The sequence below is a fragment of the Eucyclogobius newberryi genome, unplaced genomic scaffold (assembly GCF_026437365.1).
Source record: "Eucyclogobius newberryi isolate DKJ021-1_F unplaced genomic scaffold, fEucNew1.0.hap1 SCAF_9, whole genome shotgun sequence".
NCBI lineage: Eukaryota > Metazoa > Chordata > Actinopteri > Gobiiformes > Gobiidae > Eucyclogobius > Eucyclogobius newberryi.
In genome coordinates, this window is record NW_027316532.1 from 17,976,560 (window position 1) to 18,002,216 (window position 25,657).

The window sequence follows — 25,657 nt, forward strand, 5'->3', positions numbered from 1 at the left end:
TACTGTTTTAATCATGTGCAATACTGTTATAGTAATGTGCAATACTGTTATATTCATGTGCAATACTGTCATAGTCATGTGCAATACTGTTTTAATAATGTGCAATACTGTTTTAATCATGTGCAATACTGTTATAGTAATGTGCAATACTGTTATATTCATGTGCAATACTGTCATAGTCATGTGCAATACTGTTTTAATCATGTGCAATACTGTCATAGTCATGTGCAATACTGTTTTAATCATGTGCAATACTGTCATAGTCATGTGCAATACTGTTATATTCATGTGCAATACTGTCAGTCATGTGCAATACTGTTTTAATAATGTGCAATACTGTTTTAATCATGTGCAATACTGTCATAGTCATGTGCAATACTGTTTTAATCATGTGCAATACTGTTTTAATCATGTGCACTACTGTTATAGTCATGTGCAATACTGTTATATTGATGTGCAATACTGTCATAGTCAAGTGCAATACTGTGACATAATGCCAATCATCCTGGTGCAATATTTTCTGTCCATATAACAGCTGAAAATAAGTGTTATTATTAAGAATACACAAGTTTTTTCTAAGTTATCTGTTTTTATTATTATACTTCTGTGCCTGATCCTTGTTACAAAACTGGAATTTCTCCATTGTGAGACAGATAAAGTTTAATTTATCTTATATTATCTAACATGTGCAGTGCTCTGAAACTTTGCAGTTAAATATTGATTCATTGAAAGATGGCGTGGACTTGAAACCTTCTTTCAAGTCCAAGTCCTCTGTCTGGATTTATGGGGTTATTTCTAGTCCGTTTTGAGTTATTTTTGCACAATGTGACTTGTCCTGGAGGAGGGGCCGCCGCCTACTTGCAAATGTATTTCTTTGCCTGAAATGTTCCACATTATGACATTTATTCAGCTGCTTGTGTTTTTTTTTTTTTAATCGTAAAAGGAAGTGGTTAGGGGCGTTGCACATGTGCAGTTGCTTCCACTGCGACGTGGTGAGTTTGATTGCTTTGATAATTTGCTAAATGTCTCTGGCCTCTCTCCCCATTTCACTCTGCATCTGTCCTATCTCTTCTATTTAAATGAAAATATAGGCGTGGTTGTGTTTAAATAGTGTGTTTGACGTTGGGTAAATATTGTGATTGTTGCAGAGTTTATCATCACTAAAAAGCAATTCTGAGGCCGCGTGAAGCTGTGGGAAACGTGGATTTCCTAACACCACGCAGCGCTCATACTCAAAGGTCCAGAACTCTTGAACCTATTGAAGCCGACCAAACCAAACCAAGAGTGAAGAGTCCAGGAGGCAGCGGCCCGGCGGATTTAAAATGAAACCGAGAGAGAGTTTATAGAGAGGCAGGATTGTGTCGAATTAGTCTTTACATGATGAAAGTTCAGTCAATCTTCAGGTCGGCCATCACCGCCAGCCCTTTGATAGACCCGACGTACTTCAACGACATCCAAAAGATCACACCCGGTGCTCCTTTTGCTTCTCCCCAGCCAAAGAACGTAATTAGTTATTCCTTTTTTTCCACGGTGCGTTAATGCGACATGGCAGTCTTAATTGATCCGGTTAATGTGGGCCATGGGAGGTGAGGCATTTGGGTTCAGAGCGCGGATGCCCCCCCGGATATTATGACATTTAGACAGGCAGCGACGCAGCGAGGAAGGGCAGGGAGGAGTTACAGGGTGCCAGAGCGCTTTAACCGAGCCCACGAGTGAGGTGCGAGAGGCAGGAGGAAAATGTCCTGGCAAAACGAGACCAGCCGCCTTTTGGCATTTCCCGTTCCACGTCGCGCCACAAAAGGGCAGGTCACTTAGCATGCATTTACAGTACGCTAACGAGTCGCTACGTCTTTGTACAGCGTCTATTCCCGTGGAGACGCTGAAGTGTGGGTACTTTTCAAATCGAATAAATATAAATGTAAGTTGCACCTTTTTTATAGTTTTGGCTGGGCAACTTATACTCCAGAGTGACTTATATGTGATATTATTTGTTATTTTCACACTGACAACCACAAGAGGGCGCTCTAGGCTCTAAGCGACGCAGAAGAAGAATCTGCACTTCCTCTACCTCTGGAGTTTGTGGAGTTGTTTAGAAGTGACACAGAGGAAGAAGAATTCAATAGATTTAGTGATTTAGGGTAAAACTGATGCTTTGGTAAACTTGTTAGCATGTTCTTTATGCTATAGTTATCTGAATAACTGTTCATATGTTACGTTAACATACCAGACACTTACCACAGTTCTGTCTGTGCGTCATGTAGCTGAAGGTGTTAGCGTTAGCATACGTACACCTATTCACCATGTTCTCTAATCTGTTATTATTTTAAACTGCATTTCATGGTGTTGGATTTTATCAAATACATTTCCCCAAAAAATGCGAGTTATACTCCAGCGCGACTTCCGGAAAATACGGTAGATTTGTCACGCCATAAACAGAAGTGTTCTTGGGCGTGTTATGGTCCAGTCGCCTTAGCGTTTGTTTCCTTCTGTGTATCGTCACTACCTCCTGCAACACATTGGATACATTTAGTATTATGTCGCGCTAAAGTGAAAGCAAACGCAAAAGACATCCGGGAAATACATTTTTTCTTTCATGCAAGCGTTTAGATAATTGTTAAAAAACTGCTTGAATCATGACCTAAGTATGTTCAATTTAAGTAGACGCTGGTATTTAACTTGAAAAGAACAAGTAAGCGTAAAAAGGGTGGTTGAAAATTAAAGACATATTTAAATAAAACGGTAAATTCTAATGTAAAATGACTTAAATTCATTTCTGAAAATTTCTGTTTGCCGTAACCCGACCGACTCGGTAAAAAAATAGCTGACTGACAAAAAAAAAGGCATTTGGTCAAAATTATGCCAAATCTTTTATTTTGTCATATATCTCACCGACTCACCGACATTTTTTTCCAAAAAGCGCTGTGTTGAATAACTTTGTATCACTGGAACTCGCTATAAATATTTTAAAGCCGAAAATGTTGCGAAAACCATAAAAAAAATGGCATCGATTTGGATATTTTTTTTTGCCTTCAAAGTAAAAAAAGAAATAAAGTACCTACCTACCGACCCACTTGAAAAATGTTGGGTCGGGTTACAGCAAACATACAAATTATTTGGGGCAGCCTGATGGTCAAAAAGTATAATTTCCTTGTCAGCTCAATCCTCTGTAAACCGCCGTGTTCTTCAGAGATGTCACTGAACACAGTTTGCACGTTTTCCCCACCGATAGAGGCAGGACGACGCCGCCATCTGCAGTCTGGTGTCTCTCAGGTGCAGGAGAGCGAACAGACCCCCTCGTCCCGGTTCATCGTTCCATGTTCTCGCGCCTCCACCAGATCCGGCGTCTCGTTTAGTCCTGACCTTGTGCCGTTCTCCGTACACTTCTGCCGTTCAGGTGGACTCTTTTCACCGTTGGATATGTGGTTCCAAATTCTCTATCGCCATGGCAACGGTCCCGCTCCGAAAGCCACGGATACTCATCAGTGGTGCAGCGGACACGTCGGATCCTCCTGATTAACCTTTAGTGCGTGTGGGCTGAAGTGTCCGCTCGCCCCTCCCTCTTCGCCGGGGGAGTTTTAATTGGCCGGACCTCGGGGAGGGGCTCGGCATCCTCGGAAACGCCGGCGAATGTCAGCGAGCCCCCCGTCCGAACGTACAGCTGGCCCCTCCGCCCCGGCCGAGGGGAACGAAGCCTCTGCGGCGCGTTTGTGACATTAAAGGAGACCTGTTTACTGTTGTCAGGGAAACAAGGCGCGCAATTAAGCACAAACGGAAACAAAATCACAGTTTGAATATGCGCAATTATCGCTAAGGCTCATTATTTTAGTAATGTTCCACAAAAACAACAAAATAGCTTGTGTTTTTATGGTAGATCTTGTTCACCCTGTAGTTTAAACCTTTACAAATGTGATTCTTGACTTTGTTTAGCAATTGCTTTTTTTGTTTAGTCTAAATGTTAATGTTGCTGATTGTGTTTACTGTAAATCAAATGCAGATTTAAACCTTCCTCTTGTTTCGGTTCAGGTCCAAAAAAACCGAAACCCCGGTGATTCGTTCTGGACTCGTATAAAATATAGCGCTCAAATACTATATCCTTTTTGTTCTAGAATCTAGACCATCTTAAACCTTCCATTGATCGTGAAATTCGCGCTGGAAAAGACGTAAACACTGCCCTGCGCCGCTGTCAATGGCGCACACGGACCCTAATTAGCGACGCATGCGTCTTCCGGGCATAAGTTGAAGCCGCCGAAATAAGTTTAAAGATGCGAGAGACAGGAGCGCCTCGCACGATTCCACATGTGAACATTAAAGTGAAGCTGGTAAGATCGCTGGCTTTATTTGAACTGTTTTAAGCTGTGCAAAGTTATGGATTGCGTGCGTCGTCACGTGTTAAAGGGGCGGGGTCAGCGTGGTTTCTTGTCTGGGTTGTGCTTTGGTCTGGGTGTAAATATGAATGAAATAACTTAAGTGTTATGTTGTGGTGTGATGTATTTGGCATTAAGTAAATACAAAGTAAAGTCAAAGTAATATTGCTTAATTGCTGCATTCATTCATTGGAGTTTATATTTTGTAATAGTATTTTGTATTTGTATTCTACAGTTGTTAATTATGGTCTGGTGTTTAATGCTGCTAATATGATGTATTTTGATGTGTTGTGTAAAATATTTTTGTATTCTACTTTTGATGATACTACTGCTGTTGATGCTTTATAGTGATTCAAGTTGACTTTTATGCTAGTTTCTGTAACTCTGTTATTTTACACTGTGACTTAATTATTGACACTGGTGTATTGTCTGTTTGAAGGTTTTTACCTGACTTTTGATGCTAATGGATCTGCAAAATTATAGAGTGGAAATGTATCTAAAGGCGAAACATTGTATCAGATGAAACAGCTGCTTTGACCCTTGACCCAGACTGACTCCGTCAACAATACTCAACATGCTCTTGTTGTTGAGTCTTTAGTTGTTCCTCAAGTGATGTGTGTTAACTGTTTAGCAGCTAGCTAGTAGCTTGTGATTTGTAAGTTGTAACTTCTGTTAAAAACAGTGAATAAAGCAGACAAGTTGAGTTTATTTCAATCTGCAGTTAAGCTTTGTGGTTGATAGTCGTCCTTGTTCAAGTGTCTTCAACTTAATTTAGCGAAGTAGCTTGTGTTATGTTGTTATAACATTATGTAAATATGGCCTGGTTTACCTAAACCTCTGGATTCGAATCCGGACTTGAACCTGAACGTGGGTTTAGGTATGCATCCCTAACCCTGTCCAAATAATTTTGTCCGGGGGTACGGGGGCGACTAGGCGAAAAAACGAGTAGCTTTGGCATTCTCCTGACCACGGCTCGGCAGCCAATCAGAGCCAAGCACACAAATTTTGTCGACCAATCAGCGCGCAGCATGCAAATTTTCACTTGTATACAGTAAGCTGTAATGGCGGAATTTTGTCAAACGCTTCCCGGCCCAATTTAATGATGATATTCCCTTTTTTTCTAAGATTTTTTTATAAAATGGCCGTCCCTGCACTCAAAAAAAACCCGTCCACATTTTAAAATACCTCGTCCAAAATACGGGAAGACGAGTCTCTAACTAAAAGCCTGAATAAAAGGACTGCTGTGCTTTGTAAATTTGATTTCGTGGCAGTTTGTTCAGTGTTATGAATTCAAGAGCATTTACTTTATGACGAGTATAATACAGAAAATACAGTTTGTTCCAGAGAAATCCAGTCTGAATTTAAAGAAAATGTCGTACGCTCATCAATTTGTTACGTAGAAATTTGCCGCAATTCTAAAATGTCCAAACCTCTTTCAATAAGAGGTGCAACGCTCGACATGACTCCACGAAGACGATAAAATGCATCTTATTCAGAAGGCTTTTGACACCGGTTTCGTGATTCAATTTTTATCTGAGTTTTAGTATCAATTTGTATCTGGATATGGATTTTGTTTGACAACCGCAGCAGGTATTACCCCTGGAGAATAGGACACTTTTACATCGCGCATTGAACACGTCGAGTCCAAAGCGTGAATTATGAATGCTCGGGGTGCTAATCGTTGAGCTACGTTAGCACACTGCGGACGTATAGACCGGGCGGTGAACCCTCCGTCAAACGTAAATGCAGTCGGACGCCAGACTCATCGGCTAATTTCACACGCGCATCTCATTTTTGCATCATGCGTTCCAAGGATATTTGTGAATTATTCAGGTTACGCGTCTGATCACGGCCCGCGCGGCGTTGTAGCCTCTAAACTCATCGCGTATCGTGCATGTATTGGTATATTGTTGAGTCAGGTTTTTTTTCCCAAGGTGTTTCTCCCGCTCGAAGCAAAGATTTTTTTCACACAATTGCGGCTGAGCGGATGTGAAGTGTGTCGAAAACGCATTTTGAGGTCTGAGACGGATGAAATACATGTAGTTTTCCTGGTTTTTAAATGCTACCTCAGTGCTACGATCTGAGCAGTGTTGTAAAGGCTCATGGAAATGCAGACTTTAGGATATCGAATTCCAAGGGTATCTGTGCGTTTACATGTTACTGCCTCCTAGTGGCACCTGCTGTTTTTTAATGTGCACGCATGGAAATGTTTTATAACTGAAAAGGACGTGTTTCTAATTGAAATAAACAGTGTATAACTTTTCCCTAAAACATGAAAGTCAATGCACAGTTTTGATGAGGGTTCATGTTGTCCTTTTTATTTTAAGGAAATACCGTATTTTCCAGACTTTTTTCATAGTTTTGGCCGGGGTGCAACTTATACTTATATTTATACTGATATACTTATACTCCGGAGGGACTTATATGTGATATTATTTGTTATTTTCACACTTGCAACTGCAACTTATATATGTTTTTTCTTCTCTATTATGCATTTTTTGATTGGTGCAACTTATACTCCAGTGCGATATTGTCACTTAGGCCACAGTTATTTTATTACTTGGTTTATGGATCCGCCAAACTTAGATTATTGATATCTACAATATAAATAAAATACATTATTGTATATATTTTTTAAATAAAGTACCACCGACAATGCAAAATAGCATTGTCGGCGCTCTTAAGTCAGAACATAAGAGCGCGTGAAGCAATTTTTCGTTAAAATCCTGCGGGAGTGAGACTCCGTCCCTGTGCGCGGCCCCGGGAGAGCATGAGAAGATGCGCGCGCCCGTTTCCGTGTTTGTTACGCGCAGCGCCAACTTCTTATATCGCAAATACACATTTTAAACCCTTTTACCACATTTTCTCCAGCGCGTTTTGCCGTGACTAAGGGTGCACACTTAGAAGCGTCAGTTCTACCAGTGCAAAACACACTAAATCTACTGTTACAAGCTCCTGCGCGCCGCGTCTCCTCCCCCCCTCCTCCCGTGGTGCATCATGGGTAAACCCGGAAGAAAAAATCTTTTGAAATTGAAATAATATTTATATTTATATTTCGCCCGCCTGTTCAATATATTTCATTTAAAAATACGTAAACCAAGTAATAAAATAACTGCGGCCTTATAGTCCGCAAAATACGGTAAACCACTTTTGCTGGTTCGCTGGTTGCTAACGGTTCAATAATCTATAATTATATCATAAAGTGAAGACATGGAGCAGAAGGTACAGTACATCCCTCTCTGGTATTTCCCGCAGTATGAGCCTGACCTTAGAGCTGCTTTAACATTTGTTAGTTCCACATTGTCGACTGTCGTACTATAAACGTGTTCCGCTGCCGTCCCGCGCAGCCCCGCCTCATTAAAGCCCCACGCTGCGTTCAGGCCAGACGCCAAAGTACGACAAAACCACCTCTGCGTGACCTCCATTTACCACGGAGTTTGACGCGAGCGGGGTAAATCGGGCGAGAACGTGGCCTGGACGCGTGCCAAGGAACACCTCGAGCCGTCCTCCGCTTTTGTTCCGAGCGAAATCGCAGCGCGTCTTAAACGGACTCCGCCGCCGCCGCCACCCGATCCGGCCCTCCCCCCTTGCGGTGTCAAGTCCGCAGGCACGACGCCAATCCGGTCGGGGCTGCTGAAACCAGAACCCTTAACCATTGTCCGCCGCCGCCCGACAACCGAACTAGCTCGTCCACTCGATGTTTGCATTGGCGGCTAGAGTGTTTTATTGATCGCCGGTGAAGCGGAGAGAGCGAGCGTCTGGTCAAGGCCGTATCGGATTATTCAGTTTTTTCTGTGTACGTTTTGTTTTGCAGCGGTGTTGAAGCATCGGGCCCTCAACGCCATGGACATGGACGCGCAGACGCAAGGGCAGCAAGCCGCCGTGCCAGTGTTCCAGAACCAGGTACTCTCGTGTGAACGCCATGTGTGAACGCCATGTGTGAACGCCATGTGTGAACGCCATGTGTGAACGCCATAAACGCTCTGAAAATAGAGTAAACGGGGTCTAATGGTGAGAAGGTCATAGCAGTGGGTTTTTACAATGGGCAAACGTCCTCAAAAGGTCATTCAAAACAGGAAGTAGGGATGCTGTAGGGTGCGTTCATGTGAAATATCAATATTCTAGAACTCTTATGGTTTAAAGTTGTGCTGGAGGTCAGAATCTTTAGGTATAATTTACCGTCACCTTGTGGATTATGGTTCATATCTCACTATATATCACTGGTTCTAAAACTGCTTTAACACCTTCTCTCAGCACGAATAAACACAAGTGGAATGATCTTTTCACCTCAGAAAGTGGTGCCGTTAATGAACTCCAAAGGCGTGATTGTTCTCAGGTGAAAGGGCTTCAAGGCAGAAGATCGAAACGGCAAGTTCCTGGAGCCAAAACCAAACACGTAATGAGAAAGTTCAACATGTTCCGAGTTCTATTTTGCATATTTCTTCCAAAAACTGTCAATACAATCATCACGTTTTATACATGAGCTTATCTCCAGTATATTGTAAGAGCTTAGACCGTTGTGGTGGTGTTACTTTTAATGACGGTTGGCAGTCAACTGAAAAAGCGAGAAAAGAGAGAAGGAGAGAGGAGAGATCGAAAAGAGAGGAGAGAAGGAGAGAGAGGAGAGATCATAAAGAGAGGAGAGAAGGAGAGAGAGGAGAGATCAAAAAGAGAGGAGAGAAGGAGAGAGAGGAGAGATCAAAAAGAGAGGAGAGAAGGAGAGAGAGGAGAGAAGGAGAGAGAGGGGAGATCGAAAAGAGGAGAGAGAGAAGGGGAGAGAGAAAGCGAGAGAAGAAAGAGAGAAAGAGAGGAAGACAGGAGAGAGAGAAAGCAAGAGGAAGAGTGAGAGAAAGAGAGGAGAGAGAAGGAAAGAGGAGCGAGTGAAAGCGAGAGAAAAAAGAGAGGAAGACAGAGAAAGAGAGGAGAGAGGAGAGATTGAAAAGAAAGGAGCCAGAGAAAGAGAGGAAGACAGAAAGAGAGAGAGAATAAGAAGAGCCACAAAGCAAGAAAAAACAAAACTAAAAACTTGATAATTTCTTCCACAAGCTTTGAAGTGAAGCATCATGGTCTTTGAAGTCTGTTTACACGTTTCTCACACGACAGAAGCATCAGGAGCTCACGATCTGATCTAATGTCAAACTGTGATTCTGTTTAGTGCAGCTTCATGCTCAAAACACCACCTTCCCCCATCCTCTCCTCCTATTGGTCTGCCCCATCCTCTCCTCCTATTGGTCTGCCCCATCCTCTCCTCCTAGTGGTCTGCCCCATCCTCTCCTCCTATTGGTCAGGCCCATCCTCTCCTCCTATTGATCTGCCCCATCCTCTCCTCCTATTGGTCAGGCCCATCCTCTCCTCCTATTGGTCTGCCCCATCCTCTCCTCCTATTGGTCAGGCCCATCCTCTCCTCCTATTGGTCAGGCCCATCCTCTCCTCCTATTGGTCAGGCCCATCCTCTGCTCCTATTGGTCAGGCCCATCCTCTCCTCCTATTGGTCAGGCCCATCCTCTCCTCCTATTGGTCAGGCCCATCCTCTTCTCCTATTGGTCAGGCCCATCCTCCCCTCCTATTGGTCAGGCCCATCCTCTTCTCCTATTGGTCAGGCCCATCCTCCCCTCCTATTGGTCAGGCCCATCCTCTCCTATTGGTCTGGCCCTGTCACGCTCTGAGTGACTGACAGGTGGAGTCAACCAATCAGAGACGAGTGAACCCTCAGCAGAAGAGGATAGTTTACTTTAGCAAATAAAGTTGTGTTGTTGAGATGTATTTATTTTCTTGCAATATTGAAATCAGAATCTTGGCTCTGGAAAATATTGGTAGAAATTACGTCACGACATTGAATTTTTACGATTATTTTGAAACAAAACATGACACTATAACGATAATTCACACTGACTGACGCACGACACATCCTTCATTTCCTGTCTTTCAAATACGTTACTGTTCCAATCGTGTGGGACCAGCTTTATGAAGTCAAGTCAGGCCGCAGTTATTTTATTTCTTGGTTTACAGATTTTTTAATGAAATATATTGAACAGGCAGACGAAATATAAACACAATTTCAATTTAAAAAGATTTTTTCTTCCGGGTTTACCCAAAATGCACCAGGGGGAGGAGAGGACGGGACGCGGCGCGCAGGTGAATGTAACAGTAGATTTAGCGTGTTTTGCACTGGTAGAACTGACGTTTCTAAGTGTGCACCCTTAGTCACAGCAAAACGCGCTCGAGAAAATGTGGTAAACGGGTTTAAAATGTATATTTGCGATATAAAGGCGCGCAGCAGACAGGGAAACGGGCTTGCGCGTCTTCACATGCTCTTCCCGGGACAGCGCAGTTAGGGGCGGAGCCGCGGCGTCACAGACTCCCACTGGATTTTGGCAAAAAATTGCTTCACGCGCTCTTATCTTTTGACTTAATACCGCTTTTTATATTTCATTTGATGCTATTTTGCGTTGTCGGCGGTAGTTTATAATTTGTTTTTAATAATATTTTTTTTAATTTATATTGTAGAAATCAATAATCCAAGTGTGGTGGCCTCGCTGCACTTTTAGGTGTACTATACCTTTATGGCTTAATATCACGTCTAAAATGATGAATACATGATACTTTGACCTGCATAAACACGATTATGGCTTAAACCAAACAAACAGCGTTGGCAGAAGTGTTTTGGCGCCGAGCACTCGGTCGTGGTCAGAAGTCATGCTCAAACCGGAGCCCCGCGGAGAGGCTTTACGACGGCGCTTTTCAAACACTCTAACCCGCCGGAGCCCATCTGCCACTCACAGATCAGCCCGGCCTCTAGGGGGGGCTGTGAGCTGAAGGTCAGGGGGGGCGCTGGTACTTGGCACGGCCACACCCGACCGGACAGATGCTTCTCTGTTCCCGTGAAGGGCGGACATGCACGGAGCCGGCTCGGTGTCGACGCTTTACACGGCGGCGGAGTCACGGTACACGGGCGTGGTTTGAGAGGACGCGGGTGGCTTTGGACTCAGACGTCTGAACACGGAAGGATTTGGGTTGTAGTTATGAGTCAAGTTAGTCCTGTGCAGCTCATAATTCTTTTTATTTAAATTTTTTATTTTTTTTAACGACAATCAAATATTACAAAAATACAACAATACACAAAAACCTCCCTCCACCTCATATTTACACATAAAAACGCAATCAGAAACTAAATGGAACTAAATAACATTGATAGAGCAAAAGAAAAAGTAATCGCATGAAAATAATTAAAAATCAATACAAAATTTACCTTAACACAATTTCCCAATTTTTTTTTTTGGGCCATGTATTTATTTTTCAAATTAGTTTATTTAAAAATGTTAGTGTTTGTTATTATTGCTGTTATTAAAGGAGCAATGGACGATTTTTTGGCGATTTGAGAACGCAGGCGGAAGTGCGCATGTGCACTCCCCCGTGCGGACTGATACAACACACACGTGCGTTTGTTTATTAGCGCAACGGAGCGCATCGCATCTCTCGTTTCCCGTAGATTTCTGTCCACTTCTGCGTCAGCTCGAACTGTCTTTTAGTTCAGTTTAGCTCAGTTCAGCTCAGAAACATGCAAAAACAAGCTACAAAACAGGCCGCGAACGGTGCCGCCTCTCCGCACACCTGCCCAGTAACCTGTCCTGGCCGCGTGTCTCCATGACGACGATGCCGAGTGAAGCTCCGTGAGTTCCTCCTCCCTCTTCCCTCCCTCCTCTCACACTCCTCGCTCTTCTCACCGGGAGAGACGGGCGGCGCCGGTGAATCCTGGCATCGATCGGTAGAACCCGGGCCTCCTCGCTTGCCCATCCCGTTTGTTCGATATCCCTTCCGGTCCGGCTCTGGCGTTTTCCACCCCCCCCCCCCCTCATTGATCTCTCTCCGGGAGGATGTTTTTGCCTCCACAACCATTGACTGGAGCTTAAACAAAGAGGATGGTGCGTTTGCCCCAGAGTAAGCGTGGACCAGGAAGCACTCTAGAAATAGAGTTGTGTTTCTTCTCCTTTAATGCGAACGGCGCCCGGGCAACGCCGACACCGGGATCGCCCAGGGGCTTCGTTTACTCTCTTTGTAATTTGGGAAATTAAGGATAATTGGGGCGGCGCACACATAAGAACGCCAGATAAAAGAAAGCTTTAATGAGGAATCTGACTTAAACTCTCTCTCCACCTCTCTCCACTTATTTACCTCTCTCTCTTGTTTCTCTTGTTTTCTCTCTCCCCACCTCTCTCTCTCTCTCTCCTCCTCTCTCTCTTTCTCTCTACCTCGCTTTCACTCTCTCTCTCTCCCCACCTCTCTCTCTCTGTCTCTCTCTCTCTCTCTTTGTCCTCCTCTCTCTCTTTCTCTCTACCTCGCTTTCACTCTCTCTCTCTGTCCACCTCTCTCTCTCCACCTCTCCCTTCTCTCCACCTCTCTGTCCACCTCTCTTTCACTCTCTCTCTCTCCAGTTCTCTCTCTCCACCTCTCTCTCTTGCTCTCCACCTCTCTCTTTCTCTCTCTCCACCTATTTACCTCTCTCTTATTTCTCTCGTTTTCTCTCTCTCACAATCTCTTTCTCTCATTTTACCCGTTTTCTCTCTCCAGTTCTCTCTTTCTCTCTCTCTCTTTCTGTCCATCTCTCCTTTAGTATTATATTGTGTTTATATTGATCGACGCTTGACTCTAGATCGATCACACATTGTTGTTGTTGTCACTCTTTTGCCTCTTCCTGTTGTGAATTGGCATAGTTGTTCTGAATATTTCTGTTCTTTGGGTATTTTCCGTTCACTGAAGTGGAGATTGATCCGTGCAAACTGTTCTCTCGCATTCATCTTCCAGGTTTTCCAGAGTTTAAAGTCTGTATGACAGCTCAGTCTCACATTTCACTAAATCACACTGAATACACTTATATTTCAGATTCGACTAAACATTTCGGAGCACAAATATGACACATGTAGAGGTAATTCTACAGAGGTTACCTAGCAACCAGACTGTAAACAAGAGCCAAACTCCACATAAATGACACAACAGTTCTGATCTGACACAATAATACCATAAAACACCTTTATTTAGTCCAACCATGGTTTAAACCGTCTCTGTGTCGCACACTGATGACATCACAGAGGGATTCAGCTCCACTTCCTGTCATTTTAAACTCTTATTATTTTTTTTTCCTCACAAAATGGAACTTAATGGGAGTAAAACTATGATAAATATTTACCACAGGTTTTACATCATTAAACTGAGTCAGAATTAGAAAAATGGAAGAAATTGCAGATGAACTTTAACCTTCTAAATTCCAAACATATAAAACTATTTAGCATTCGACATTCAACTGCTCTGATCGGGAATGTATTTTATCCCCTTTCTTTTTAGAAATACATAAGACTAAATGGTTTATTCAACTGAATTCCGCTGTTCAGTCAATTCAAACATATTAAAATCCTTAAAAATTGTATTAATCACTTTTAAACTGTATTAATCACTATTAAACAGTATTCATCACTATTAAACATGTCATTAATCTCTATCCACTGCATTTGACGGTGGCGTTGGTTCAGTGTCTGATATGGGCCGTGTTCCAGTGATTGACATGTGAAATGCCCTTCAACCAAACGCTCTTCATAAATACAGAAAGACATTTCAGTTTGTTCTTGAATAGGAAAATAACATAAAAACAGAAATAGATTATATTTGTTTCCCTCGTTGCGTGAAACGGACAAATGAAATTAAGACGCCGTCTGCCTTCCCTAAATTAATTCACAGTATTTTCCAGGTGCCATCTTGCTCCCGAAACCATCTCATCATTTTCAAACGCTTTCGAATAATAAATCCTGGATGTAGAAGGTGTCTTAAGGTTGTGTCTTTTATATTTATACCACAATGTGCCGGTTGCTAATTAAAAAGTTGTCTCCAATTACAAAGGAAGCGCGGCACACTGCATGTTAAGTAGACGTCTGTCTGCGCAGCATCCAGGTGTTTCAACAAGTGCTCGTTCAACGTTCCAAAGGTTCAGTGTTGCCGCGGCGCTGAGGAAGAAAGCAGCGCAAATCTGAATTGTATATGCGATGAGGATATTCTGGATCTGGTGCGATATCGTTCCTCTGGCTCCCGGAGGTATGATGCATATGCATTAGGTAAACCAGAGGAGCTGCTAAGATGTGCATTTTTAATGCTGATTTGCTCTTTGAGTGAGTGGGAGCGCTGGCGAGCGGGGCCCTCAGATCACATGTTGATGGTCACCGCAGACGTTGACAGACAGGAGCGCTGCGCGGGCCCCGGACCCGGCTCCGGCTCCAGCAGCAGATGGAGAAACACCTCTGGGCTGAGCCGCTTTGACCGGCTCCGGCTGGGCTCCGGCTCACCTCTGACCATGAATATTACATGGTACTGTGCTCGGGGGGGCCGGTGCCTGAGGAGGTGGGCTGAACCTCGCTCCTGCCTTTGCTGCGTGTCCCCCGCTCAAGCAGCATCGCTCCCTCCTCGACCATTTGTACACATTTACAGGGAAACAGCGTGTCCACCAGGAGCGCTGCAGGCGTGTCATGCTCCGAGCTCGCACGGGAGCGGCTTTGTCCTGTGCGCGCCGTGGAACCCTCTTTTTACAGTATTTCATGTTTTAACACAACACAAGACAAGACTTAACAATACTCTTAATAAATATAACAAGTGTGACTTAAACATAAATGGTTCACATGCACTTGACCTATAAACACAAATAAGGGCACAGAGATTCCAGGGGGTCCACAGAGGTTTGCCTGGGCACCGGGTCAGGTCATCAAAAGTGTATTAATAATTTGTGCAAATTTAATAGTAAAACATCCCAAATAAATTAAATGAGATTTAGTGTGGAAACATAAACACCACAACTGCTGTTTGTGTGTAACTAGTTCGTTATAATATTTGTCATGTAATGCACTTGTCTGGGCCACATTTTTAGACAGGGGCCGGGCATGTCTTTTAGCTTTTAAATGCGTTTAGAATGTGCAACGCAAAACTATCAAAATCTAACCGCAATCTCAGTTTCATTTATTTCCCCAAACCAGACCGAGTATAACCGTTTGCTTTTCTCGTCCTCCAGCTCCCCCGTCCTCCAGCTCCCCCGTCCTCCAGCTCTCCCCGTCACATGTCCGTCCTCTTCTGCCTCTCAGCGGGGGAAACTGCACCTCTGGCTCTTTCGGTGTCCGCCTCGTGGCACGGCCGTTCTGTCACATCACACCTTCTCCCTCTGCCGTTTGTCTTTACCCTCCTCTCCTCTCTCCCTCTCCTCCCTCCTCTCCTCCCTCCTCTCCTCTCTCCTCTCCTCCTCTCCTTCCCTTCTCCTCTCCTTCCCTTCTCCTCCCCCTCTCCTCCCTCTCTCCTTCCCCTCTCCTCCCCCTCTCCTCCCTCCTCTCCTCCCTCCTCTCCTCCTCTCCTTCCCTTCTCCTCTCCTTCCCTTCTCCTCCCCCTCTCCTCCCTCTCTCCTTCCCCTCTCCTCCCCCTCTCCTCCCTCTCTCCACCCCCCTCTCATCCCTCTCTCCTCCCCCTCTCCTCCCCTTCTCCTGCAGCTCATGGCCTGTCACTTGTCTTTGGCAGCGGTGTCATTACTGGGCAGCTCGTCGCACACTTCCTCCGATAAGCTGTCTGTCTGTCTGCTTCACCCTCCCTCTCTCTCTCTCTCTTCACTTCTTTTCCTCCCTCTTTCTTTCCTCTCACTCCCTGTCACTTCGTCCTGTCCCTCCCTCCCTTCTTCTCTCCTTCTCTCCTTCTCGTCCCTCCGTCCCCTCTCAATCCCCCGGCTGCACACTTCGCCCCTCGGCTGTTTTGTGTTTTGTGTCACCTTTTTACCCGAGATGTCCCTCGTAGATGTTACCCACAATGCTTCGCTGCGGCGCTCAAAGCTCGTCCCCCCTCATCAAACTTGAATGACTCCAAAAAAAAAAAAGAGCTGAAATTGTAAAAGTGAAATTTCCTCAGCATTATGCATAATTAATGTGGAGAAAAGTTCACATTTCCTGTGGCGGAAAGTCCACGATGTGAATGATTGACACGGCGGCGTTTGACATCGACCATGCAACACACACCTGACGTACAACATACAACAACATAGTAGAAAAAGCTTCAGTTGTAGTCATCTGGACTCAGTTAGAGTCCAGATGATACAACACACACCTGACATACAACATACAACAACACATACAACACACGCCTGACGTACGACATACAACAACATACAACACACGCCTGACATACAACATACAATAACATACAACACACACCTGACATACAACATACAACAACACATACAACACACGCCTGACATACAACATACAATAACATACAACACACGCCTGACATACAACAACATACAACACACGTCTGACATACAACATACAACACACGCCTGACATACAACATACAATAACTTACAACACACACCTGACATACAATAACATACAACACACGTCTGACATATAACATACAACAACATACAACACATGCCTGACATACAATATACAATAACATACAACACACGCCTGACGTACAACATACAATAACATACAACACACACCTGACATACAACTACATACAACACACGCCTGACGTACAACATACAACAACATACAACACACACCTGACATCCAACATACAACATACGCCTGACATACAACAACATACAACACACGCCTGGCATACAAAATACAACAATATACAACATACAACAATATACAACAACATACAATATACATCAACATACAACACACGGCTGACATACAACATACAACAACATACAATACACACCTGGCATACAAAATACAACACACGCCTGACATATAACAACATACAACACACGCCTGACATACAACAACATACGACATACAACAACAACATACAACACACGCCTGACATACAACATACACTAACATACAACACACGCCTGCCATACAACACACGCCTGACATACAACATACAATAACATGCAACACATGCCTGAGTACAACATACAATAACATACAACACACGCCTTACATACAACACACGCCTGACGTACAACATACGACAACATACAACACACACCTGACGTACAACATACGCCTGACATACAACAACATACAACACACGCCTGGCATACAACATACAACAATATACAACATACAACAATATACAATATACATCAACATACAACACACGCCTGACATACAACATCATACAACACACGCCTGGCATACAACATACAACACACACACCTGACATATAACAACATACAACACACGCCTGACATACAACAACATACAACAAGATACAACATACAACAACATACAGCAAGATACAACAACATACAACAACATACAGCAACATACAACACACGCCTGAAATACAACATACAACAACATACAACACACGCCTGACATACAACATACAACAACATACAACACACACCTGACATACAACATACAACACACGCCTGACATACAACATACAACAACATACAACACACGCCTGACATACAACAACATACAGCAACATACAACAACATACAACACACGCCTGACATACAACATACAACACACGCCTGACATACAACATCCAACACACGCCTGACATACAACATCCAACAACATACAACACACGCCTTACATACAACATACAACAGCATACAACACACACCTGACATACAACAACATACAACACACACTGGGAATACAACATATAACAACATACAACAACATACAGTATATACAACTTACATTTGACTGGGTATGATACGGCTGTAATGACTGCAATATCAATATTCATATAATAAAATACTTAAAGTGCCCATGACAGGTTTTTACGATGTTCTCATTTAGACATTATTTGGTGTATTTGTACCTGTTGTACATAAAGTCGCTCTCATATATTTGTATTTGTCAAATAAGATAAATGGTGAATAAATGGTGGAGTTTTATCCCAGTGTTTGATGGGTAATTTCTTAGTGTGATGTCATCAATCACAAACAGGAAGTGAAATTATAAACCTCAAAAATGTGCTATTCCTTTTTTACATTTTTACATTTATTTCATCCATCCATCCAGCTATCTTCTTCCGCTTATTCGGGGCCGGGTTGCGGCGGCAGCAGTCTAAGCAGGGACTCCCAAACTTCCAGGAGTTGGATGACACTTCACCCAACTCCTCCCTGGGGATCCCGAGGCGTTCCCAGGCCAGCCGAGAGACTTTTTTTTTTTCTTAACGGCATTTTTAAGTGCCCTCTCTGGTTCCTCGGCCCCTGCACACTGCCTTCTCTGGCTCCTGGTTCCCTGCACACTGCCTTCTTTGGCTCCTGGGCCCCTACACACTGCCCTCTCTGGCTCCTGTGCCCCTGCACACTGCCCTCTCTGGCTCCTGGGCCGCTGCACACTGCCCTCTCTGGCTCCTGGGCCCCCACACACTGTCCTCTCTGGCTCCAAGGCCGCTGAACACTGCCCTCTCTGGCTCCTGGGCCCCTGGGCCCCTGCATACTGCCCTCTCTGGCTTCTGGGCCGCTGCACACTGCCCTCTCTGGCTCCTGGGTCCCCTCTCTGTGCCTCTGTGCCTCAGATGCTGTGCCTGTCACTCAGCCGTGGCCCCCTGCCCTTTGTAGGCGGGGCCAGGGGGCAGAGAGGTGCCTCAAATGGCCTGTGAAGTTTACATACACTGCCCACTGCTAAACACATTAGCTCTAATGAAGTGTCTAATGCCGGGCCCTGGGCTGACATAATCCTGCCTGGCAGCTCGGGCCCTTGGCTGCCAAAACCGCTGCCCCGTCCCCGTCCCGCTCCGTCCCCTGCCCCTCCTCACCCAGGGCGACTCCACGCAGGGAGGTGCCCGCCGTTAATCAAGCCGGACAGTGTGCGAGCTGACATGCAAATGTAGGTCATTGCATATGTAAATGTGTGATTACGGGGCCCTCATGCCAGGACACATTAGTGAGACTGTGCTCTCAGCAGGCGCTTGTCACAGCGCTTTAGCGGCTCATGCTAACATTTGTCAAGCTACCACGCAGCCACTGAAAGCAATGCCCTCGTGTCCTCTCTGCCCAGCACACACCTCCACCCTCTGCACCCTCCGCACCCTCTGCCCAGCACACACCTCCACGCTCTGCTCCCTCTGCCCGGGATGGACACCAAACCCCTCAGTATGGGCACCAAACCCCTCAACGTGGGCACCAAACCCCTCAGTGTGGGCACCAAACCCCTCAGTGTGGGCACCAAACCCCTCACTGTGGGCACCAAACCCCTCAGTATGGGCACCAAACCCATCAGTGTGGGCACCAAACCTATGGGCACCTAACCCCTCAGTATGGTCACCAAACCCCTCAGTGTGGGCACCAAACCCCCCAGTGTGGGCACCAAACCCCCCAGTATGAGCATGTAGACTCAGAGAAGAACATGCAGGAACTCGCATTAAAGTCACGAATTTGACAGATTATCTCGATTAATTGGTCGATGGCACTAATTAATTATTAATTATTATTATTATTTCTAAGATTATTTAACTCTGAATAACAGAAATGAGAACACAGAGTGAGAGATCCTGAGATTTAGGTGTGAATTATGAGTTTAATCTGCGTTTAAAAACACTGTTTACTAGTTATTCAGTAAAAATATTTAATTTGCCACTAATTGACGCACAACAGTCGCCCTAGCCCCACCCACAGCCCCTCCCACAGCCCCGCCCACAGCCCCAGATGATGCCACACTTTGATTAATGAAACACTCGATTGTTTTTGAGGATTCAAGTGTTCACTTCTCCTTAATTGTGAGGTCACTCTGTCCGATGAGGGCGCACGTTTAGGCCGCACCCCTCACGTGCCACGCCGAGGGTCATGTCCAGCGCTGGGTTCACCGGGCACTGGGGAGAGACGACTGTCCGCACGAAACAGAAACTGACACAAATCCAGCTTCTTCTCTTCGTTGGCACAATTTTATTAATTTATTTGTGGGTTTGGTGTTGGAACTGATCCAGATTCTTCTCAGAAAGATTGATTTTGATGGGAAATAAAAGTGGGTTGTACCATCCCAGGAGCTTTATAGTTATCTTTTATTAGATTGATGGCATCAAAGAATAAATTAAGTAAAAAAAAAAAAGGAGTTTCTGATGCAGTTTATATTCCCCAAAACAATAAATCACTAAAATCACCACCAAACGCCAAACTGTAGAATATTGTGAAGGCGACCTATGACCTTTAGAGAGATGGTTGTCTTGTTGAGGGTCAGAGTTTGCGCGCGTGTCGGTTGCCGTGTTTGCTCTGGCGTTGCGGCGTTGGCACTCTGGTCGCACTGTCAGAGCCGGTGTTGTGGCGGCGAGCGCGCTCACACCTCGCCGGTGGGTGTTAATTGGACGGGGCATCTCATTATGTGGCACCCCTCGCGATGGCTGTCATCTGAACATGAGTGGGTGAAGCGGCCACGACCTCGCTCTGACCGGCTCCGACCGGCACCGACCAGCTCCGCTCTGCTTTATTTTATTTATTTTATTTATTTTATTTATTTTATTTATTTTATTTATTTTATTTATTTTATTTATTTTATTTATTTTGTTGTGATGTTGTTTTTGTTCTATGTTCTCAAAAAAGTAAAAAAAAAGTACTTGCACAACAGTTGCTGCCATGCTGTTGTTATGGTAACCTAAGCATTCTCCTCACCAACCAACAGTAATTGCATCCAAAAACAGTTCACCTCCTCTCGCCTCCTTCACCTCCTCTCTCCTCCTTCACCTCCTTCACCTCCTCTCTCCTCCTTCGCCTCCTCTCTCCTCCTCTCTCCTCCTTCACCTCTTCTTACCTCCTCTCTCCTCCTTCACCTCTTCTCACCTCCTCTCTCCTCCTTCACCTCCTTCACCTCTTCTTACCTCCTCTCTCCTCCTTCACCTCTTCTCACCTCCTCTCTCCTCCTTCACCTCCTTCACCTCTTCTTACCTCCTCTCTCCTCCTTCACCTCTTCTCACCTCCTCTCTCCTCCTTCACCTCCTTCACCTCTTCTCGCCTCCTTCACCTCCTTCACCTCTTCTCGCCTCCTTCACCTCCACCTCTTCTCGCCTCCTCTCGCCTCCTTTAGCCTCCTCCACATATCTCTTTGCCCTGAGCCGTTTGTAGGCGTTTGTTTTGTGGCTCTTCTTGATACACGTGTCAACTCCGTTTTACTCGCGCCGATGTCGTCTCCGAGTTTAGCCGGAGCGTGCAAAGGTCACAAGGCAAAGGTCACGAGGCAAAGGTCACGAGGCAAAGGTGCACTGGGCTGCGAGATACTGACCAAAAATAAAATGTTTGTATTGTTTTGGATTGTTCTGATCACAGCGTCTGAGCAGCAAATCCAACATTTTACCTTTTTCAATGTGAGCTCAAGTGAACTATCATGTAGTAAATGAAGGTGTAAACTGACCTGCCCCCGGATGACCCCCCCCGATGACCCGCCCCGGATGACCCCCCCCGATGACCCGCCCCGGATGACTTGCCCCCCGATGACCCGCCCCGGATGACTTGCCCCCGGATGAGAAGAAGAGGGATGGACAATATTAAGCCATATATTAGGTGTTTTTGAGAAACCAATACATTTGAACATTTGAACAGCACAAACATAATATGAAATACACCCATTTAATCATCAAAGCAATGAACATGTCAAATGTGTTTTAAATATTCATGTATCGTAACACTTCACTAGAGATGGAACAATAAGCAATAATGTTGTTTAATAAAAGAATAAGACTATTCAGTATCATGATTATTGCCACATTGTGCAGAAAAAGGCTTCTCATCCGCTCTTCCTCTGAATTGTAGTTTTCACTTGTGGCAAATCGACAGTCGTTTTTAAACATTGGACTTCTTCATAATGAGGAACTCTGATGGTCTTTATGGGTCACATTTCCAGAGCGTCAGCAGCTTTATCGTGCCCACACTCTACCACTGCACATCTGCGCCACACGGAGGCCATTGCTGTATCACGACGCTGCGAGGAGGCGTGTTCATGTGTGGCAGAGCGTGGCCCGATGCCAGGCCGGTGCCAGCGATCCGCCTTGGCACGCACACGAGGCCGAGTATGATGTCATGTCAAAAACGTGATTAAGGAGCAACCGGCGTTTGGCCTTGCGCCCGCCGGGAGAGCGCAGACCGCCGGTTCAGCACGACCACGCCCGCAGCCAGAGGAACGTGATGATAACGTGCCATAGCTCAGCGTTTGGGGGCGGGTACAAGCGCCGTGGTAAAGTTCAGGGCTAAAGCGGGTCACACGCTTCTTTCCACAGATTATTTAGTGTTTTTACTTTTGTCGGTTTGTTTGACTTTGTTTAGCCAATGGGAGCTTTAGACCAGCGCGAGCAGTGATATTTGTCTCTGTCAAGGCTTATATTAAAACTAACAATATTCACATTATAATTTGTCAATCAAATCTATACTAAATCTCATTTGAACAAGTGTTGATACTGGTAAAATCACATAAATCGGACAAAATTAGACTCTTTGTGAATTAGACTTATACACCTTGTACATAAAGAAATGTATTTATTTTATTGCTTTGTCTTTGAAAAATAAACAAATTGGAATTTTATGTGTGGGACGTTGTTGAAATGTTAGTTCATGATGACACAAAATCCAGCAGATATTAAAACAATCACATGTTGAGTAGTTATGAGTATGACTTTATACATTTAAGTCTAACCTACTAGAGACAAACGCATGGATGAGTCTCTCCAAATCTGGTTTTGACACTATATTTTTTATTTCTGCAATGTTTTTTTAGACGGTAAAAAGCTGCTGATGTTATTGATTTGACGTGTTTGTTAAAGTTCAAGTCCAAGTCCAGATTTCTAACTTTCAGCTGAAGAATCATCATCCACACACTGGTCTGTTGGACGCAGTGACAGAGTGAATCCACTGCCGACAGTGAGACGTAGATCTGACTCGTCTGTAGAGCGCTGACGTGTTATCGCTGCGTTTTATTCCGTATTTGATGGTGTAACTCACCCGTATTTGTGTTTGTCTGTGTGTTGTTCTCTCACAGAAACCTCTGCAGCCGGACATGGGCCATAATTCACTGGCAAACTTCCAGATCGAGAAGAAGATCGGGCGCGGCCAGTTCAGCGAGGTTTACCGCGCCAGGTATCTCCTCGACAACACGTCCGTGGCCCTCAAGAAAGTCCAGGTACACACATACAAATACTGACTGGTTTAGATTTACTTGATTGTTCACCAACGTTCACCAAAAACCTGTTTAAATCATTCAAATTGAACCATATATTGCGAAAAAATAACACTTTTGCTGTATTTATGCAGTTTATTTTAGATTATCGGCCGTGAAATCAACGAAGGACGTTAGCTCTTGAACTTTTGAGCTTTTGTTACTTTTGAGCTTTTGTTCCTGTTTTCACGTGCGCCCATTGAAATAAAAACATACCTAGAGTTGTATTGTTCCTCATTCACGCTTGTTTCATTCCATTCGTGAGGTCATAAGTAGTTTCCTCTCTGCTTTTTTTAACTCCATAAATCATCTCCAGACTCGCTCTAATCCAGGGATGTCCAAACTTTTTTCACCCAGGGCCTCATTTTGAAAGAGGGCCACAAACAACCCGACAATTCAAAATGTTGCGATGCACCTCCCCACCTTTAATAAGACTTGGAACATTAGTATTAGATTGGTATAACATCAAAATAATCTATATTTTCCAATTTTACAGTAAAAAGTACTACTTGTTGTTTGGACCAAGTTAGCAGGAAGCTGGGGGGCCAATAAAAAATTGTTTGAGGGCCGCATTTGGCCCCCGGGCCGTAGCGTTTGGTCGTTTGTCGGTTAATTTTTCCATAGTCTTTAGTCGACCAAACTTTTTATCAGTTTACCAATTATTTTGTTGAGATTATAAACATGTATTTGAATCACCGCAGACAATAGAAGGCGCAGAGTGAGTTAGCTGCTTTTTTTGGCCGTTTTTTAAAACTTTTATTTACGCAAAGTCGTAATTGAGCCGTGATTTATGCAATTTAATAATCCTTCGCATTCATTTTGGCTCAGATACTTCTCGCTTCCTCTTCATTGATGCAAAAAGCGTGTCTTTAGTCGACCAAGTATTCGTCCGGTCGATTACATCCTTACAACTGCACGTCGGGGCAAGCTAGCTTTTGTCTACGTCCCCACCGGTAAACTCCCTCTGCCGCCAATAGATGTAGCGCGAATCCTGTCGAGGGAACGCCCGAGTCACATAAAGCAGTGAGAGATGCCAAAGTAACAGGTGCACGAACACGTTTAAAGGCCCAAAACGACTCAAATCGTGCACAAGACGCGTCCTTTAAGGCGAGAGAAGAAAAGGTAACTCCCTCCGCGGCCAGTAGATGTAGCGCCAACACGAATCCGGTCGAGGGAAACGCCCGTGTCACGGAAATCGGTGACGGAGGCCAAAATAACAGGTGTAAGAACACGTTTAAAGGCCCAAAACGACACAAATCGTGCGCGATACGTGCCCTTTAAGGCGAGAGAAGAAAAGGTAACTCCCTCCGCGGCCAGTAGATGTAGCGCCAACACGAATCCGGTCGAGGGAAACGCCCGAGTCACGTAAATCGGTGAGAGAGGCCAAAATAACAGGTGTAAGAACACGTTTAAAGGCCCAAAACGACACAAATCGTGCACGATACGCGTCCTTTAAGGCGAGAGAAGAAAAGGTACATACAGTAAAGCGCCGCCACGTTTTGTTTTCCGTGTAGAACAACCAACAAAACGCTCATACAAGTGTTCACGCTGGGCACAGGCAGATGCCGCACCTCTGCCGTCTTTGAACCCGACGCCTGCCTCCGCTCGCACTCCCAACAACGGCAAATCGTGTTTAGAGTTTAGCCACGTTTTCCCTCCGCACTCTCAACACCTCTCAATCTCTCCATCATCTAAACATGTCATAACGCTGCTCCATGTCCTCTCCTCCCCCCCATCTCCCCCCGTTTGATCTCTCCACAGATATTCGACTTGATGGATGCCAAAGCTCGCCAAGATTGCATCAAAGAAATAGATCTCCTAAAGGTAAAGTACCGTGAGGAGCGGCGGCGGCGGAGGAGCCGGCACCGGCGCTCACGCTCGCTCGTGTGTTCTCTTAAAGGCGCCTCGGCAGAAAAGCTTTCCACGTCGCCGACAAAACAATTGATCCCTCGCCGAGACGCGCTCGATCGCTAGTGTGTTGTGCGGTTTGAGCGGCTCCCGAACGCGAACGGCGGCTGCGTTTTTTTCCGTTTTGCGCCTGTCATCTCCCGCCGCGCGCCAGCCGTGGCTTTTGCTGAAGTTATAGAAAATTCCTCCGGGCTTCCGCACCCTTTGTTTTTTTTCCTTCTTTATTGTTTGGCTTTTCGTGGCGTCGGC

General features: G+C 44.8%; 1 protein-coding gene across 1 annotated transcript in view; it reads left to right on the top strand.

The window, feature by feature from the left end:
* Positions 1 to 25,657, top strand: part of nek7 (NIMA-related kinase 7) — a 179,640-nt gene that overhangs the window by 36,051 nt on the left and 117,932 nt on the right. Inside the window, exons 2-4 of the mRNA XM_072438124.1 lie at positions 8,179 to 8,267; positions 23,324 to 23,464; positions 25,262 to 25,324. Of these exons, the coding sequence (XP_072294225.1) occupies positions 8,208 to 8,267; positions 23,324 to 23,464; positions 25,262 to 25,324 (264 nt within the window). The 5' untranslated portion in view covers positions 8,179 to 8,207. The remainder of the gene's footprint in view (positions 1 to 8,178; positions 8,268 to 23,323; positions 23,465 to 25,261; positions 25,325 to 25,657) is intronic.